This window comes from Cicer arietinum, chromosome 5 (genome assembly GCF_000331145.2).
Source record: "Cicer arietinum cultivar CDC Frontier isolate Library 1 chromosome 5, Cicar.CDCFrontier_v2.0, whole genome shotgun sequence".
NCBI lineage: Eukaryota > Viridiplantae > Streptophyta > Magnoliopsida > Fabales > Fabaceae > Cicer > Cicer arietinum.
The window spans coordinates 68399255-68419143 of record NC_021164.2 but is presented as its reverse complement, the minus strand read 5'-3'; the positions used below and the strand labels follow the sequence as shown (position 1 = coordinate 68419143).

Below are 19889 nucleotides of genomic sequence, written 5' to 3'. Positions count from 1 at the left end.
AGTTTCATTTTATTTTTTTAACCTCCAATCAGTTTTATATTACCACTGTACCCGTATACAGTTAGTTCTGTGTACTTTGTGAAATGTCTTGTCTGTTGTGTTGGTACTTAGTAGTAGCATAGCTCTTTTTCTACACCTACCATAGAAATAGAAAAACTAGAAAAAGAAAATATACTATGGCTCATTTGATCAAGATATCATTTAGAAAATATATGATATAAAGTTAAATATAAAGATAAAATAAAATAGTAATATAATAAATATTATGATATATAGTATTTGATATATACGCAATAACCAATACGACAATAATATTTTATTTTGTTATGTATTTAGTGCACATCTTATCAATATAATATATATTATATTTAAATAATAAAATTATTATTGTAAAAAATTATAAATTAATTTTTTTAATATTAATTTATTATATTTTAAATATTATAAATTAAAAAATATTAATAAATTAAATAAGTAATAAAATAATACTATATTTAAAACTATTCATTGACACTATTAAATAAATAATTTTAAAAAAATCATGAGTAACTAAATAATTCTATTTTATTTGTTAGAATATAAATAAGGATATGATATATATCATATGTAAATGGTAAAAGTACCTTTGTAAATAAATTATATTAATTTTAAAATTTCAATTAATTTTTATATTTTTATAATTTCGAATACTAATTTATTAAATTATATAAAAAGACAAAATCATCCTTGTGATAAATCATAAACATTTTTTAAATTAATTATTAATATTTGATTTTTAAGTTTTAGATCAAATTCTATTACTTATTTTTATATTTATATTTAATTATATTTACATTATTACATTTTAGATTATATTTTAAAAATTGTTTTTATATTTATAATTTTGTTATATTTTAATTTTATATTTTATAAGGATAATTGAGTAAATTGTTGTTTTTATCGTATCATGTTAATTTCTAACTCAGTTCATATTCAAGATATAAATTTTAACTCGAGAGACTAGATTTGATGGAGTTCTGGATTAATTTATCATATCATGCTGATTATCAAACGCTAAATTTAAACATAATACGATAACTTATTTCTATCATGTTTTTATCATATCCATCAAACGGATTTTAATATGCCTAATTTACTAAGTTGGTGTAATTTGATTAATTTGCTCCTATAATTTTATAATAATTCATACTCTTCACATAATTTCAGTTTAAGTTGATAATTAACGAACAAGCCTAACAATTCTTGACTTTTAGTTTTGAATTGGATTTTACAAACAAAAAAATTGGGTACAAAAGTTGGATTTTACATTTTATTCTTGTATATTCAGGGTGTTGGAATTTATACTCCATGGTTGCTACATACCAGAACTCTAATTTTTGACATTGACTTTACTTTATTTTGATGGTACAACACTTTGACATTATTATTGAGCCAATCTTAGAAAATATCCCATTAGGATCAACTCAAAACTTATAGTGGAACTTGTGCTTCACTTAAGAATGAATATATAATATAAGAATTTCGTTTGTACCTCAAGAAATCGGGTTGCTTGAACAATATGTATGAGCGAAACACGATCCTTATCATTTGGGGACATATTTCCTTGGTAAGTGTAAGATTGGACAGAGCCAAAGAAGAGCGTGACAAAGAGGACAACATGAGAACAGTGGGAAACTAATTTACTTTTCGTATTAATTGTGTATTGTGTTAGTTAGAAGTGCATTTGCAACAATGACCTTGTTCGTTAATTCCATTCTCTACGTGGTCAAGGGGTTTCAAGAACAAATAAATAAATAATGACAGTTATTTTGTCTAAAAAATATAAGTCAATTTAAATGAAAAAAAGTAAAAAGTAAATTATTATTTTAATTTTTAAATGTACGTGTGCTTTTATTTTAGTATTTTACTATGTCAACAATCCAAATTAATCATTGATTTATTTGAGTATCTCTCAGTTTAGTCTCAATGTTAAGTTGATTGTTAATTTTATGACTTAACGATTATGTGATACATAATGTGTCACTTTCTCATTTTTACGTGTGTAGTTTAGTATACAGAGTCCAAAATGATAATAGCACCATTTTTTTTTCAAAATCACAAAATCTAAAATATTTCTTCATTTTATCACTTATTTTACTCTTCATCCCTAAATTTAATGTTTCTTCTTCCTCCAATTTCTTCTTCATCTTTTTTCCAAAATTGAAAGACATTAAAATTATGAAAATTTAGGAAAAGATACATCGTTCGACACCACTAAACTCTAATGATGGAGATATTTTATAGAGAGAATGATACTTCAAATTACCTGTTAAGTTGAAAAGTAATTCATAGTTGATGTAATTCATTTTTTATATTTTACCATTCAGCAAAAATTTCATCTTTAGTTAGATTGCGAGGATTTTGAATTTGATAACTAAAAGGGTGGTAAATAGCTTCAATAACTCTAGTTATGATATCTTTAACTTCAACACTACTATATGCACCCATAATATGGACCATTTTTGTGTGGTCCAACCATGGTCTTGATTACATATGATTGAAAATAGAGGGTAGATGTGGTTACCTTTTGGGTTTAGTGGGTATTAGATTATGAATGAAATAATTTATTCTTTTTGCCTTCAGTTTATTCATTTCACAATTTACACCCTCATTTTTTGTGAGAATTGAAAATTGTTTCGTGGTCTAAAGATGCTAGGGCATGGACATATGTGTTTGTTTATGAAGACAACAAACAATATGACTAGAATTTAGATGGCTAAAGACCATTTTAATGATATTTGACATGTACTTTTGACGAATAAGTGAGATTTATGTATTTTTAAAAAACATGGCACTTATTAATTGAAATTTGTCAATAATGTTCTAAACATATAGAACGATGGAGGTTGGTGAAGAAAGTTGTATAGAAAATGAATTCTTAAATGTTTTATAGTATGAATAAGAATTACTTCAATTACAAATATAAATAAAAGTAAAAGTGAATTTTACAATCACAATAATTGATGTGGATAGTTTGATAAAATTACCGTTTTTTCTTAGTGTCAAATTCGTCATTTATGTTTGTAAATATTTGTATAATAATCCTTATTTGTAATCAACAAAATTAAAATCCAAAATTCACCGAATTTTTTCAATAAAGTTACGTAATTCTTAAGATGTTTTGATTGCAATAATCCTAAAAATATAAACTTTCAATCAAATTTTAGAAAAACAATTAAACAAGAGAGAATTCGAATTAGATAGATTTTAGGATTCTTAAAATTAAACACAAAATTATCTCAATCTATATCATGAAATCACACTAAAAAAAATTATGTTGTTCTATATAATTGATAGCACAACTCAATATCACTAAAAGTTTTTTAATAAAAATAATTGAAAATAAAATTAGAATTAAAACTAATTTAATATTATAACTTTTACAAATATAAAAAATTAATTAATTTAATATTTATATAAATTTAAAAATTACACAATATATTTTATATATATATATTTATTATATTTTTTAATTTATCTAAAATTATTAAATGCGACATTATTTTGTGATGATAAAATAAATTATTAATGAAAGTAAGTATTCATTAAGTGAGTCTGAGAGCTGAGTGCACATTAAGTGTAATCAAAGTCAAACTAAAATAAAATTACATCATAGAATTTTGGCAATGAGAATGGTAGGTGGGGTCCACCCTCACAGTAGCTGATCCATTATGGTTTGGCAGAGTACTAGATCCGAGACATCACCGCATGGAGCGTGTATCTGCCGCGGCACAGGGAATTACCACCGACACCATCCACCTCTTCTATTCAATATAATCAGACGTTTAGCAGGCCCCCACGTGTCATCCTGTCTCAGTTAATGGACGATGATCTGTATCTCAACAACAAACCGCGTCCTCGTCCACCTTATTGTTTTCATCTCAAAATAATCTTTAGAGTTAACAAATTTCGCAAAAATTAAAAAATTGATAAAAATAAAAAATAATAACAAGTGATCTATATAACATTAATTAAACAATATAATTAAAAATAAATATTTTTTATAAATATAATAATTATTTTAAAACAGTATGATGTCGTGTCTCCCTATTTCCTCCTTAATTCATGCCTTACTATTTTCTCTCCCTTCTTTTGATTTCACGTCACTCTTTTAGTGAAATAAAATAAAAAAAATTCAACATAGTATGATTTTAAATTTCAAATGTAATTTAATTTTTTAACTGTACCATCAAATTATTATTATGTTTTTTTATAGATAAATAATAAATTAGTTGTTAAATCTTCTTTTTTATAACTCTTTTAGCATTCATTAACTCACTAACTAAATTATTTGCGTGAGACATTAAATTATTACTGAGTGTAGGTATTTTTTTTATTTAATAAATGTGGACTACTTCAAATAATTTGATAATATAATTATTCTATTTCTCGTAATTATTTAATTTTTTTATTTTTTAATATGTGTGCAAAAAATTTAAACGATATTCGATTTAAAATTAATGGAGTATTTTATTTCCACATTTGATCTAAATGTATAAAATTGATTGTTCTGTCAAAAGAAAAAAATTGGATTGAAAAATAAAATAGAAACCCATTAACTTGGTATTATTAGATTGTAAAACCATACTGAATAAATTTCTTTAGAATAATTTGAATTAAATAAATTTTTGATTCCTCTTAATATCTCAATTTCTTATCTTTGATGTTTAAGTAAATTAAATGTGGCATTGCAAGAGGTACTCAAAATGAAAGGTGGTATATTTATAGGAATAAAAAAACAAATTTAAAAATAAGTTTTTTGGACACTATAAATATATCTTTTTATTTTATTTTTAGTTAGAACCAATTTTAGTGACATAAAATTTCTGAGATATTATTAGTCAAAATAAATTTTAGAGTGACTAAGATCATAAATTAGAATATTTAAAGGAACAAATTAATTTATTTAATTAAAAAAATTACAGTTGAATTTTTTAAATTTTTTGAAAATATATTAACTAGTGTTTTTAGGGTATTTATTAAAGGGTGAAAATTTACTTGCATGCATTTTGGGGTAAAAATTATTATTTATCAAAAAAAGTTAAATAATTTTATCGATAAGGTTACAAAATCATTACAAATGTATAATAGGTAATGTTGGATGAATTTGACAAAAGTTTAAATATCATTATAAATCAAATTTAACTTACTATTGTTCCTTATCTTCAAATATTTTTTTGGAAAAAGTGAACCAAAAATAAAAAATGTGCATTACTATATTAATACAATAAGATATTTAATTTTTTACTCATAATTAATAAGATACTTTTTAAATACATTGTCTTGTCCATTTTCTTTTTATTTTAAATAGTTTATCAACAAAGTTCACACGTACTAATAAAAAGAAAGAGGTATATTTTGAGTTTAAACTCATATTTTAATATATTAAATAGTTATACAACTATCATATGAGTTGTACTTATAAAATTGTGGCATGTCCTATAATTTATCATTAAGGCATACTATTATGATTAAGTTTTTTTTCTTTTAATAAAATATTGAAACCAATATGGACTAATACATTGGAATAAATTAGTATTCTATCATTTTTCTATCCACAGATGAATTGATATAATTACTATAAAAAATTCACATACAACTGCGAAATATCGAATTTGAACCAGCAATATGATATTCAACATAATAATATTGACATTTTTGTCGATTGAACTAAAATTTAAAAGAAATATTTGATCATTTAAATAGTAAAGGTTAAACAATTTAATCATCAAATTTATGAAATAACATTTTAATCCCTTAAATTAAAGAAAGTTATAAAATTTAGGGATTTTTTAAAATTCAACACTATAATTTTTAAGATTATGCATTTATTTTGGTGCATTAAAAGACTATTCAAAATAATATCTAAATATTTTAGTGGATAATTTAAATATATAAGTTCACATGGTCAAACTATAGTTGTCTAATTAGGAAAGTTCTCTCACGAGAATTTATAATATTTAAAAAAAAAATGAGTTTATGATGTTTTTTCATGGGAGTTCATAGTTGTAACATTTCATATTTGTTTTTATTTTATTTTCTTTATCATAATTGGAAGGAAAAAAAAATACCTTTCATGTCATTTTATAATTATATCAGTTTAACAATTAATTTTATCAAACAACTTAAATTTAATGAATTAATTTATTTAATATTTATTGTTATCTAGTTTATTTGTTGTCCTATATTAGACTAAACTTTATCTTGCAAATATACTTTTAATTAAAATTAAGTTTTGTCTAATGTAATTTATATTTAAATATTTTTTTCTACAAACATCATTTCATAAAATAAAATATGTTCAGATTATATAATCAAATGTATTTTTAAATATATTAACTAAAAATAATATATATTTTTATCATAATATAAGGTGAATTTTGCGTGTTTACTATATTTGAAATTAGTGACAAAATAGGTTGAAAGTTTTTTTATTATTCTAAACATGAAATAGACATTTCTAAAGTATAAATTATATTACTTTTGGCTAAAAAAAGTATATAAACTCTCTTTTCCATTACACAAAAACAAACGTGTTCCAAAAAAAAGAAATAATAATAATGGAAGCAGATTTACTCGGAGTGATAAATAAATAAAAAGTCAAGAGTTAAAAAAACGGACAACCGTTTGAGCCAGTTTTACAAAAAGACGAGTCACAGGTGATTGCAGCACCGTTCATAATTCACTATATAAAAGCTTCTCTCTCTCACTCTCTATCTCTGTCTCTCACACCACTCGTCGTATCTCACAAATCACACACACTCTTCACAAGAGAGAGAGAGAGAGAGAGAGTGGGATCCAATTCAATTCCTCTCTGCGACTGAGATCGCGCGATAATGGAGTTGTTTTTCTACTTCGTGTTCGGTGGATTAGCCGCTGTTGTTGCAGCTCTCGAGCTTAGCAAGAACAACAAGGATCGAATCAACACTTCTTCTGCTTTCAATACATTCAAGAACAATTACCTTCTCATTTATTCTCTCATGATGGGTGCGTAGATCCGTCTTTTCTTTATTAGATCTCTTCCGTTTCATTCTCGATCTATCTTCTTTTCGCTTTTTTATTATATGCGCAACCCGACATTTTTTTATTTTATCCCTTTCATTTATCAATTTTAATGGATTCAGTAATGTTTCTGTGAATCGTGAACAAAAAATAGTTTATTTTTGCTATTGTTTGTTTCATTTGCCTTTATTGCTTCGTGATTGATATTGGTAGGATAATAATTATTACTAAATTAAAAGAAAAAGACGTTTTTTTTTTGTTATTATTGTTTATCTTATCTGTAATTTTTTTTTCAAATTGAAATTAGTGTGAAAACAAAGCAATTGAGACGGATCCTAGCGTAATCTGAATGGATAATGGTTCTTCCTTTATGATCTTGCTAGCTTTGGATGCTCGTCACAACATTAACGTGTTTTATGGGTCCTTGGAATTGTGATTTTTACTCTCTCTCTTTTCTTTTTGGTTTCAAAATGGTTGTGTACATTACACTTTACTTATTTATGATATACTTTATCTTTTACCATGCTTACGTTTTTTTTAATCAATTAAAGTGTCGTTTTCATCCTTTTATTTTTGATGATGTTGGCTGAGATCAAACTTAAAAGTTTTGATTTGGCCAAATTATATTATTATTATCCTTTAAAAGGGGTTGATTTGATTAAGTTATACGGTATTTGAAGTTTTCATCTGATTTTAGTAACATATTTCATCACTGAGTTATGCTTTTGAGCAATTGAAATTGCACTGATTTGTAATAATTGTTAGTAGATATGCTAGTTTTTGGTAATCTAATGTTCTGTTTCTATGGCTATAGCTGGTGATTGGTTGCAAGGTCCATATGTCTACTATCTTTACAGTACATATGGATATGGAAAAGGGGAGATTGGACAACTCTTCATTGCTGGCTTTGGTTCCTCAATGTTGTTTGGAACAATTGTGGGATCTCTAGCTGACAAACAGTGAGATGCCTTTTAGTTTTCTAATTCTTTTCTTGCCACATATATGTTATACCATTTTTTAGTATCTCATGTTTCTTACTCTGAAATCAGGGGCCGTAAGAGGGCTTGTGTGACTTACTGTATAACCTACATCTTGAGCTGCATCACCAAGCATTCCCCTCAATACAGAGTCTTGATGTTGGGCCGTATTTTGGGAGGCATTGCCACTTCACTTCTGTTTTCAGCATTTGAATCGTGGCTTGTTGCTGAGCATTTCAAGGTGAGGAATTGTTGTTTGTGTTAAAGTTATGTGCTGTTTATTATCAAATTTTCCTCTAGATATGTTGACTTTAAACACACAAGAAGTGCCTTAAGGTGGTCATTTACATATAAATATGTAAATAAGATTTTTATCTGTATATGGAGGCTGCGTCTTGAATATAATATGGTTATTATAACTGTCACATGGAGAAGAGCGGGTTGTATATCCTCTAAATAATAAAATTAGTTTGATATTTTTGGAACATTTCAAATCGGGCTTAACATGTCTGTAATATTTAATATGTAATTTATTACACAAACTTATTAATATGCTATTCTAACCAGAACTAGCCAGTTGATAGATCTTACTATTATAAATTTTGAGAGACGTGGATCATTATGTTTTATGTCCTGTGTATTGCATAAATTTAGTAACTTGGAAAATTGTATCTTTGTATTCTTTATGTAACTATCGATTCTATGGTGTAGTCAAGTTGTTGAGACGTGGTTTTCTGTATATGCTTATTTCTTTATCTCTCTAAACATAAACAAACACACTAGTTGCTATCTGACAAGGGCTACGTGGTTTAATTTAAATGAATGCTGTAGTTCACCGAACAAAAACAATAAAGGTACAAGCGATGTAGTTTGATGGCATCTGAAATTTGATGTCTTTAATTCTTTTTTTAGGTTTTCGTATCCAATGTAGTGCCCTCTAAATGTTTGTTATGCTCTGTGTTCTTGCTTCTCTACTGTAGTCTGTATATGCTCATGTTTTCCAAATCAACTTGTTCCTGCAAACTATATTGATTCCAAATGCTGCTGCTGATTTCTGGGTTTTATGAATTTATTGCGTCCCTCTAAACAAGATAAACATGCATTTTTCAATATAATCCAAGTGGCCAATGAATTGATTTTTGGTTGTCAAAATACATATTTTAACCTTAAAATCTGTTGACAATTGGTCCTTGCAATGTTTTTTTACCTTTATCTTGATTCCTTCATTTTGCATTTTGTATTTATGTATGTCAATTTTTTCACGTGAATCTGTCAGAGGGGCTTTGATCAGCAATGGCTATCATTAACATTCTCGAAGGCGATATTTCTTGGAAATGGTCTTGTCGCCATTTTTTCTGGACTGTTTGGAAATGTCCTTGTTGATACATTGGCTCTAGGACCAGTTGCCCCCTTTGATGCTGCTGCATGTTTTCTGGCAATCGGCATGGTCGTCATATTAACTACATGGACAGAAAACTACGGGGACCCTTCTGAAAACAAGAACTTGCTTGCCCAATTCAGGGGTGCTGCTGTAGCCATTGCTTCCGGTATATTTCTTACCATAGATAGTATTTTGTCATTGTTTATACAGTGGTTTAGTACTATGAATTTGAACTTCAGAACTCTTTATGAGCTGGTCATCTTTTGATCCCGTCCTCGGAACGATATAAGTTGAAATGAACTTATTCCCAGGTACCAGATATGCCACCAAACAATTAAAAGGAAGCAGGGGTTTGTAAGATACTAGAATTAAGTGATAGAGTTTCCTTTCTTCCTTGGTTTTGTCCAGGAAGTTAGGCTCCACACATAACATGTAATAGATATTTTCTGTATGGGTTTAGAAGAGAAATGCATATTTGTGCAAAATGTTCAATAAAGGTACCCTGAAAGGAATATGGAAAGCAAAGTTGCAGTTGCTTGTTGGCTTTCCTTATTCTGTTATGATTTATTTTATTTGTCTCATCTTGTACTCTTGTTCATTTGCTACTCCAACGTTGTTACATTTGTTGTGTTTCAGATGAAAAAATAGCCTTGCTGGGTGCTATACAGTCTCTCTTTGAAGGTTCAATGTATACCTTTGTGTTTCTGTGGACTCCTGCATTGAGCCCAAATGATGAAGAGATTCCCCATGGTTTTATTTTTGCAACATTCATGTTATCTTCAATGTTGGGAAGCTCGATTGCATCTAAGTTGATGGCCCGTTCATCATTCCGTGTAGAGAGCTATATGCAGATTGTTTTTGCAGTTTCTTCTGCTTCTCTATTGCTTCCCATTCTGACCACTGTACGCTATTCTTCCAATATACTCTCCTTCCATCCCCTTAGTACTGTGATTTACATCTCACGCTATTCTGACATATTTTGACTTGGTTATTGCGGAACAGTTTTTTGCAGTTCCTACCAAAGCAAGAGGCGACAGTCTCTCATTCGCAGGGTGCATTCAGCTTCTTGGCTTCTGTACCTTTGAAAGTTGTGTTGGCATATTCTGGCCATCCATTATGAAGATGAGATCCCAATACATTCCCGAGGAAGCCAGGAGCACCATCATGAACTTTTTCCGCATTCCTCTGAACATTTTTGTGTGTGTTGTGCTGTACAATGTAAGTTGCACAATCTATGACTTAAATATAATGCTTGATCTTCAATGTAGCATTTCTGTTGATGTAGATTCCACAGCTTGCTGAATTCCAACAATCTAACCCACTTTTATATTGCATATATTTTGAACCTAGAATTATAAACCCTTACCTAAATACAATGACTGCTTGGACCAGTTATCCTGGTGAATTCTACGCTTACAACCCCTTTCTTGGAAATATATGCCAATACTTTCCCTTTCCACTCTACCCCAAAAGCAAAAAGCATCTATCTTTCCCTCTCTCTGTAACCACTTAGACTAATTTTTTTTTTTTTTATGTACAGGTGGATGCATTCCCCATCACAGTCATGTTTGGCATGTGCTCCATTTTCCTCTTCATGGCTAGCATCTTACAAAGGCGACTGCTGGTGATTGCAGATAAGCCAAGTAAGACCCTCGCACTATGATCTGTTGAAATTTGACCGCAATGGGATCAAAAATTTATTTAGACTGTGCTGTGTTACGAAGATACAGTTTTAAGTGTTAACTGTGTCTTATCTGGTACACCTTTGGCTTCTTGGGTACATTCCTTTTCTGTTATATACCCCGCCTCAAGTTATTCTTGTTAGATTTTGATACTTCAGCCGGGAAAAACATGCTTGTGTACTAGATGATGACTAGTATGATCACGGACCACCAGCTGCACGAACCAAATAAATTTTCTTAACACAATATTTCCCAGTTTTCGTAAAACAAAAACTATTCTTACTTACTTCATTTGTTTGAAAACAGAAACAGAAGATTGGCAAATGAAGGAAAGGGATTCCGAGTCAGAGCCATTGAACCTGTAACTGGTATTATTAAGTTTAGGGGAGGCACTGAATGCTGCTGCTTCATCCTTACATAATGCAGTTTCTGTCTAAACTGTGTACTTACTACGTGATTTGAGTGTGAAGGTAAATCTGATGCCACCCACCAACCAAGGGGAACGGGTTCAAGCAAAAAGGATAAATGGGGCAATTTCTTTTTAGTATTTTTGGTTATCAATACTATAGTACGTTAGATTTCTATTGGCTATTATTACATGAGGAGAAATCTCCATTTTGGTAGTTCTGATGTCATTCTTTTGGGGGCGGGATCTAAGTTTGTCTCGTTGGGAATAGTATATGTACCCTACTTTCATTGTCTTAATTTTGTAATGAAACTACTCTACATTTAATTAATGCATCTTCTAATCTTCATTTAATTATTATCTTCATCAAACATGATAAATAATGATCAATTCGAGCATTATGTCAAGACTGAGTAGTTTACAAACTGTGGTTTGTTATTATAATGATCAAATTAAGGTAATTAAATGATCAAATTCTCTTAATTTATTAAAAAAATATGAATTAAATTGTTAAATTGTTTGTACATTCTTCTACTCAAAATATACCTATGAAATATTAAATTTCATTAAATTAAATAATCCTGGAACTTCTTCCCTTTTGGACCCAAATTTCACATCTCACAAATTCTTTTTATCTGAATTTTACTAATTTAAACTCCTAACCTTGAAAAGTTATTTCACATTTCAAACATTTGAACGCACAATTTTGGATCTTAATCATTTTTAATTCAAATTTGATTCCATTGTACACATACACAAATTTGGTTGCTCCTTGCCCTGTACAGGCTCAATTAGAAGTGAGTACAACCTAATCAACTAAACTCAAACAATCCCAGCTGTGGATTTTAATTTTAAAATGATTTCATATTTTAAATGAAAAAGCATTTTCAAATAGAATGATATATTATCATTTTTGCTTACATTGGAAAAAATTATAATTATAGTACAGTAAAAATCAAATGAGAGATTTTTTTTATATAAAAATTTTTATATAAAAAATCCAAAATGAGAAATTTTAACCTGTAAGATATATATATATAATTAGATTTTAGATTACATATGGTGAAGGGAAATGGTGACACTAACGTAACTCTCATATTTGTAAAAGAAAACACAAATCTCTTATAAATTGATCACACGGAACGATGGTCTAGTTTTATAACAGCATAAACACTTCTTGTCAGTTGTCACTAGTGTGATCTCTTCAGAAAAAACAACTTACAATGCTTTGAAGTATTTTATGAAGTAATATTACAATATATATAATATCATAGTAAGATACAACTGAGTATTAGTGTAAAACTTTTTTACTCAATACATATTTATTAAACTGATAAGTATGTACTAGTATATACATGAAACAATGCTTACATACAAACATACAAAGAAGTTTCACATTGAACTTCACTATTGGATTGAGTGATAGATATCATCATAACACACGGCTGCGTTTGGCATCAGCAGAAGCAACTTCCAAATCCCCAATGAAAAAAAGGATTTTGTCCAAAATTCCCCGACACGATTTCTCTTCAGGGAAAGAACTTTCTCCAGTCAAGTCCCTTTCCGAACTAAAATTAGGACAGTTGTGGCCGGTTACTTGTCGTGGATTTTTTCTTGAACCCAGATATCGTTGTACCTCACCTTGGTGAACAAGATAGTAGTCACTTCCTTCTCTAATAATCTTCAAACCCCTATTATGTGAAGAATTAAAAATATCAGAGTTCAATAACTGTAGTCACAAATTAAATTTTTTATTGCAACACTGCACTCTAGGCTTTATTTACTAATGTCAACACAATTTTGAGACAATAATTTTCTGTGTTGAATATCTATGGTTCATGCTAAAGCTAAAGCAAGATCAAGTTAAGAGGAAGCCAACATCAACGTTGTAGCTATGCAGTAATCAGCAATTATATTTGGACTATCATCAAATTCCAATTAGCTCGGGAAATATTTTAAGCATCTCACCCTTACACACCTCATATTTGGGAGATTGTGGACTGTCATAAAATAACCTCACATTAAGTCAATAGGGCTTAAATGACCCTGTGGCCGAGTATAACAATTCAGCCCATATTCGGCTTAAAGCTCACTTAGTTGGTCATATCTCTGTACTAATAGAGACATTGGCAAGATAACGGATTGGAAGGATTATTCGAGATAGATAAACCCACATAACTGGAAAAAGTGGAGGATATGCTCAACTGACTAGTTGAGGACAAGAATATAGCGGGGAGGACGGTTGAGGGCTCAGGGTTATAAAAGCCGAGGAACCCGAGCAGCAAAAAACCTAAGTTACTCACTCCCCAGAGATAAACACTCAGGCCTTGATCACAACACATTGTCGACAAGGTCTACTGAAGTTCTACTCAAGAACAATGTTCATGTCAATTCAAGATGACATATGAATGAATGAATGAACCGTATCTGTGTGCTTGTGTGTGCCATAATCTCAGCAGAGTAAATTAAACAACTTACAGTCCAACTCGATCGCAACGATCTTGCACCTCGTATACTTCTTTCCATGGTTTTGAACCAATAGGAGCATAAAAAGCAGCATGCTCTCCTCCCCATCTCTCCTTAAAAAGGTTTGACCATAGAGCATTGTCTGAGGCCATCAGCTTCCATTTCCTACAGACTGTGAAACAATTGGTCAAATTTATTGCTTCTCCAAAACTTGACACATTGTTATGGAAAGACGTATGCTAACGAGATTATAATGAACCATGGAAAACATGGATCTGAACGTATACGATTTCAACTTAGAACTACTAGGTACCTTTTATAATTTTTTATCTTTATTGTTAGATCCAAACAACCTTTCTTCAAGAAACATCAAAACTAAGAACTCACACATTACCATCAACGTGTTTTCCTTATGAGCCTAAGCTATGATTTGATTCAACAGATTGTAATGTTATAAAACGGTGGACATCAAATATTGGATGAAACATAAAATCACAGTAATCTGTTAATGACTGATCAAAACAATAAAGTTTGAATTTTAGAAAAAAAACAGATGAACTATTAATCGAGGCCATTTTGGCAAATTGTGTTTCTTGAAAATCCCTGTGAAAATTAGAATCTAGTCCAAGGAACACACAGCTTTGTGTTATTGCTTAAAATTAAACTAGGTTGACGGAGAATGTTTTAGAAGTAGTGTACATAATATTAATTGGAGATACAGTTAAAAAATAATAATTAAAATTGTATTAAAAATTGAAAATCACATTTATTTTGAAACAGATTTGTTTTACTGAATTGACATGCCTTATGAAACTGAGAGAGTAAGAACCAAATCGTGTTCCTATTTTCAATTCCGTCAGCACTGATTTCTGATTAAATGTGTATCAATTCAGACATTAAAAGTTAAAAACAGAATCAGTCATTTGACCCAAAAAGAAACTAATCAACATATTTTTAGAGGAAAATAATCACATGATCACTTTCAATCTCCAACAATTATATAGCAAATTTTGGATTCCAATTCAAACATAATAGATAATCCAAATCAATTGAATTAAATTATAGAAACACAACTCAGATCTAACAACAATGTTTCCACCATAGAACATGCTACTAATTCAGAAATCAATGAAATTCTAATTGGATTTTTCTTTTAAAAAAGAAGATATTTTTGAAACACATAAGAATACAAAAATGAAGGGGTAGGTATGATGATGATTGACCTTGTTGAGCTACAGCAAGGTGATGGTGGTCTAAGAAACAGAAGATCTTGATGCAGATTTCCAAAGGTAACTTATCCATTTTGAGGATTAGATTATAGAATTCAATTCATTCATGCAACAATAACAGTAACAAGTTTTAATACCTGATCTACCTTGGATTCTGTTCTGTGGTGTGGTAATAATAACGCGGTACTGTTTCTAACACTATCTATCTTTCCGTTGAAAGATATCCACTTAGTTCCGATCCGAGTACAACGAATAAACTATTCTCTTCCGTCCCAAACAATAAATAAAAGTAAATTGTAATCGTCGAATTAATAAGATTTAATTGTACTTTTGATCTCCTATTTTAGCTGACTCACGAAAGCAGTCTCTTTATTTTATTTTTTCTTCAGTTTTGGTTCTCAAATAGAATTTTAGTTCAAAACTTGATGAAATATCATTTTTTTAAGCCACACCACACCATTTATTATCATAGATTTTAGGTACGCATCACGAAATCTTGAGCCATTTTGTGACTTAAATAAGCGCAAAAAAAATAACACTTCATCAAGTTTTATACCAAAATTCTATTTGAGGATCAAAACTGGAAAGAAATAAAATAGGGAGATTACTTTCGTGATTCAGCTAATATAAGAGTACCAAAACTGCAATTAAACCTTAATAAAATTGTAGAATATTAGTTAAAATAGTTAATCATTACACTTTTATAGTTTGATATTTTGATATGATATTGTAATTGAATATATAATTTATCAATGCTAATCTTACATCAATCTCATAACTCCAAAGATAAATTTACGAGTAATTGTAATTTTGTATCAATTAATTATTGACAAATGAGTCCATAAAAGATTTCAATTTTATTTGAAAATTAGTTTATATTGTGATTACATCGATGCAAGATCAACGTAGAAGAGTCACATTTTTAATTAATATGTTACATCACATTCTCTAACCATAAAAGTTTAAAATTAGACAACTTTAATTAATATTTAACAATTTCAATAATGTATTTGCTAATTTACAAAATTTAGGGATTAATTTGAATATTCACTCGAATATAAATAGATTAAAGAGAGGAAATGGTTTTGGACTCAATAAAGATCGAATAAATCATTTTTTTTCTTCTACTAATTCTTGTTTGGATTTAATTTATATCTACGGTTAGTGTAAAAAGTTTTTATAGTCAATCTTAATTATTAGATTAGTAGACATATTTGACTTTTACTAAAACTATATCTAACGTCATTCTTATAAATTATTGTAATGCGCTGAGAGTTTTACATCGATAGTACATTGCAATTAAATTATTTTTGCTTTTATTTTGGATTGGAGAGTGCTTTATGCATAATATTTTATTTAATAATGATATTAAATTATTTTTTAGTTCTAAATTTTGAGAAAAAAACTAAAATTGTCAACTTTTAAAATAGAGGGACCATGTAATTATAACTTTTGTTTTTGTTTTTGGTTCTATTAAGTTTTTTTGTTTGATTAACATCCCTACAAATATAATTTCATTTTAAAATAGTCATTTCATCCAATTTCTATTACAAAAATTACAACACCGTTAAAACATAACAATTTTTTAACAAAAAACAACTCAAATATAATTAAATTATAATATTTTTTAACCTAAAATTAATTCTAAATGTTTACGCCTTCTTATGGAGAAAAAAAACATAAATTGCGTCCTATTCTTCATCGTTTAAGTCATCTTCCCATCATAATTCTCATCACCGTCATCAACATCTTCATCAATTTGAGATTCATCACCGTATTCAAATTCATTATTACCATAATCTTTTTCGTCGTCTGGTGGTACTTTTTGGACAATTGTGGATTCTAGAATTGGCTTTGAATTAGAGTTTTTCTTCTTGGCGTAGAAATTAAGGAATTTTAGGGGAGTATATCGAAAAATCCATAAGGGAGTAAAATTTGGTTGAAGAGAAAGGAGGGGAAAAGAAGAAAGTCCAAGTCCTAGTCCTAGACCTAGTAATAGTAAAGGGTGATGAAGGAATACACCATGGTGACATGTTTGAACCTTTAATCCAATTCATAATGTTTTTTTAGATTTTTTTTCTTTTATAAATTGCGATACAACGTGAGAAATTCTACAACAGGAAGAAAAGTGAAACGATGAAATTAAAGCTGCAATTTAATTTTTTTTTAGGGAAGAAGACCGAAACATTAAGGGTTAATTTTAGATTAAAAAAATTATAACTTAATTATATTTGAGTTTTTTTTTAATAAAAATTAGTTATAAAGATGTTAATAGTGTTACAATTTATGTAACAAAAATTGGATGAAATGTCTATTTTAACATGAAACTATAGTTGTAAAGATGTTAATTAAACAAAAAAACTTACGAGGACCAAAATAAATATAAAAAAAACATTATAATTGCATGGACCAAAGACATATTTAAACCTTAATTAATTCTAATATTCAATATAAATACTAAATTTGGTTATCATCACAATTGTTTTAAACAGAAATGTCAATTTTTAACCTAGATCATTTCAAGTGTTGAACAAAATTTTAAGATAATAAAATATTTTAAATATAAAATTTAATAAATATTTGAATTTTTATTTTCTATTTATGATAAATATAAATTATTTTCAATGCAACATTATTTCAAATTTTGAATTCATAGTAACAAATGTAGCTTAATTTTTAACTTTAATCTATCTATCTCAAAAAAAAAAAAAAAAAAAAATCTATCTTTACTACATCTAACTTACAATATAACAAACTTGCATATATGAGTTGAATCACATTAAATAGTATGTTTGATGATAATGAGTTGTTTATTTGTCTTACGTGTTTTTGTTGCATATGTAGAATATATTAGGGGATTGTGTTGTGTTAAATTGAAGACGATGGTATAAGATCCCCAAAAAAAAAATTGAAGATGGTCTAAGAGACCATGAAAAAATGTTAGTATAAAGAAAGATTTTATATAAATGTGAGATGTCACTAGGATAATCATGTTGAATACCAGTTTCCCTAACTAGACTCTCTGGTATCAATCCAGAGTTGGTTGAATTTATATGTCAATAATAGTATTAATTGATAAAAATGAGGTGCATTTTTTATATTAACTGCCTTGTTAATTGTGTCATAAGCTATCTGCATTGTAATGGAAACGCGTGTGAAGGTCATTCCATATCTCAAAGGTTGTGGTGAAATAGATCAAAATGAACTTTTGCGATTCCACTATTGAAATTGGTGATGATCTTCTGCAGGAGAGATTTACTTCGTTCAATATTGTGACCATCGTACCATATAACATTTATTTTTCTATTTTCATATAGCGATGACGTTCTTTCATTCACTTCATTCGAGTGCCACATCAGCTTCACCATTCATCACCCTTACCTTCTTCAACCAACTTAGTAAAATTAAATATTGCATAATTTGCATTGATAAGTACAGTTTTTTATTTAATTCGTTTTGTTGGACATACTTATTGACAGCTTCGTAAATTAATTTCAATAACAGTAAAAGAAATTTAATTTTCTCCTGTTCTTTGTTTAGTACACACAAGTCGTAAAGCCCGCTTGGAAGACGTCTATAGTTGCCCATAGCAACTGAAAAAAAAGGGGCAGAAATACATGGTCAAATAATTTTTTAACCCATATACATGTATGAATGAAAATTTGAACATCTAGCTAGCTTTTTTCTTTTAACCTCCAAAACCCAACTATGCAAACTAAACTTAAAGTCTCTATGCAAATAGTGATCGACAAAACTCTGCATCCTAACTTGATACAAATGCAACCCTAAAACAATATCCTGAAAGGGGTCACAAGGGGGTAATTGATCTTATTGAAATTTCTATTAACTTACACTAGCAGATAGCAATGGCAATGTGGATTGAATCAAATTACTCAATCTGCCTTTCAATCTGCTAACGGTATTCCTCAATGTTTTACATTCCATCTCAACATGGAATTCGTTGACTAGCAGCATGTGGAGCTGCCTGTCCAGATACCTATTAAGACTTGCATTAGCAATGTTAATGAGACTGAGCGAGTCACTTATGTGCATAAATTTTGTGACCATAAATCCTGCTAGAATATGTTGATCAACCTTCACAAGTTCCGAAATGAAATTAGGGAAAAGGATCCTCCTGAAAAACTGATTCTCATGATCTTCATTATTGGTAAATCCTCCACCTGATACCAGAGCTTGTTGACATTGGTTGGATAACTTTCCAACCATATAGCAGAGGTAAGAGAAAGTAGTACCATAGGTAGAACCCGTCGCAATAGAAGTGAGAATCCCAGAAGATAAAATTAGAATTAATAACTCGCAATCCTTGCTCTTTGTTTGAGGGATGCCCTGTCTAACGCGATCCTCAACTGCAGCCAGGCACTGCAACTGTAATGTTTTGTAGGGTAGCATGAGTGCCATCTTCAGAGCCAGAAAGCAATCCATGCTTAATGCTATCTCGTTTAAGCTCCTGGCATCATCTTCATCAAGTAACATACCATTAGGTTTTGATGATGATTGATCAATCAGTCTTAGCACATCACTAAACCTTGATAGGCTTATGAATTTTCTAAAAATCTCTGCCCAACACACATGTAAAGGGTGAACAGAAACAGATTCCTCGATATTTTCTTTCTCAGGCTTGTCTACTTCCTCCAGACTTTCCCATCCTTCGTCCCAATCATCATTGTTCCAGTCATTTCCTCCATC

The 19889-nt window shown here is 29.2% G+C and overlaps 3 protein-coding genes across 5 annotated transcripts in view; 1 reads left to right on the top strand and 2 right to left on the bottom strand.

Annotated features, from left to right (window-relative positions):
- Positions 1-6750: 6750 nt before the first annotated feature.
- On the top strand, positions 6751-11841 carry LOC101496980 (uncharacterized). The gene is made up of 8 exons (XM_004502643.4): positions 6751-7026; positions 7856-8000; positions 8091-8259; positions 9295-9565; positions 10036-10301; positions 10402-10617; positions 10940-11042; positions 11388-11841. The coding sequence occupies exons 1-8, from the start codon at positions 6876-6878 to the stop codon at positions 11444-11446; spliced, it is 1380 nt and encodes a 459-aa protein (XP_004502700.1). The 5' UTR covers positions 6751-6875; the 3' UTR covers positions 11447-11841.
- An 849-nt stretch (positions 11842-12690) lies between these two features.
- Positions 12691-15468, bottom strand: LOC101496224 (uncharacterized). Of its 3 annotated transcripts, none has more exons than XM_004502642.4 (3): positions 15329-15468; positions 13966-14125; positions 12691-13178 (listed from the first exon to the last, which is right to left on the bottom strand). In XM_004502642.4, the coding sequence occupies exons 2-3, from the start codon at positions 14103-14105 to the stop codon at positions 12920-12922; spliced, it is 399 nt and encodes a 132-aa protein (XP_004502699.1). In that variant the 5' UTR covers positions 14106-14125; positions 15329-15468; the 3' UTR covers positions 12691-12919. The 3 variants fall into 3 exon arrangements, with proteins under 3 accessions (XP_004502699.1, XP_004502698.1, XP_004502697.1); XM_004502641.4 differs by having other exon boundaries at positions 15320-15461; XM_004502640.4 differs by having other exon boundaries at positions 15177-15410.
- A 3186-nt stretch (positions 15469-18654) lies between these two features.
- The window catches only part of LOC101496119 (MAG2-interacting protein 2), a 14222-nt gene continuing 12987 nt past the window's right edge, over positions 18655-19889 (bottom strand). Inside the window, exon 13 of the mRNA XM_073369311.1 lies at positions 18655-19889. This exon is cut by the window's right edge and continues 27 nt beyond it. Within this exon, the coding sequence (XP_073225412.1) occupies positions 19026-19889 (864 nt within the window). The 3' untranslated portion in view covers positions 18655-19025.

What these genes read in the sequence shown, in the direction of transcription:
- LOC101496980 (XM_004502643.4), top strand. Translation starts at nt 6,876, where the DNA reads ATGGAGTTGTTTTTCTACTTCGTGTTCGGTGGATTAGCCGCTGTTGTT. An exon ending in CATTTATTCTCTCATGATGG is followed by an intron (nt 7,027 to 7,855) that starts GTGCGTAGATCC and finishes CTATGGCTATAG; the next exon opens with CTGGTGATTGGTTGCAAGGT. An exon ending in GGTGATTGCAGATAAGCCAA is followed by an intron (nt 11,043 to 11,387) that starts GTAAGACCCTCG and finishes GTTTGAAAACAG; the next exon opens with AAACAGAAGATTGGCAAATG.
- LOC101496224 (XM_004502640.4), bottom strand. Translation starts at nt 15,255, where the DNA reads ATGGATAAGTTACCTTTGGAAATCTGCATCAAGATCTTCTGTTTCTTA. An exon ending in CCTTGCTGTAGCTCAACAAG is followed by an intron (nt 14,126 to 15,176) that starts GTCAATCATCAT and finishes ATTGTTTCACAG; the next exon opens with TCTGTAGGAAATGGAAGCTG. An exon ending in CGTTGCGATCGAGTTGGACT is followed by an intron (nt 13,179 to 13,965) that starts GTAAGTTGTTTA and finishes TTCACATAATAG; the next exon opens with GGGTTTGAAGATTATTAGAG.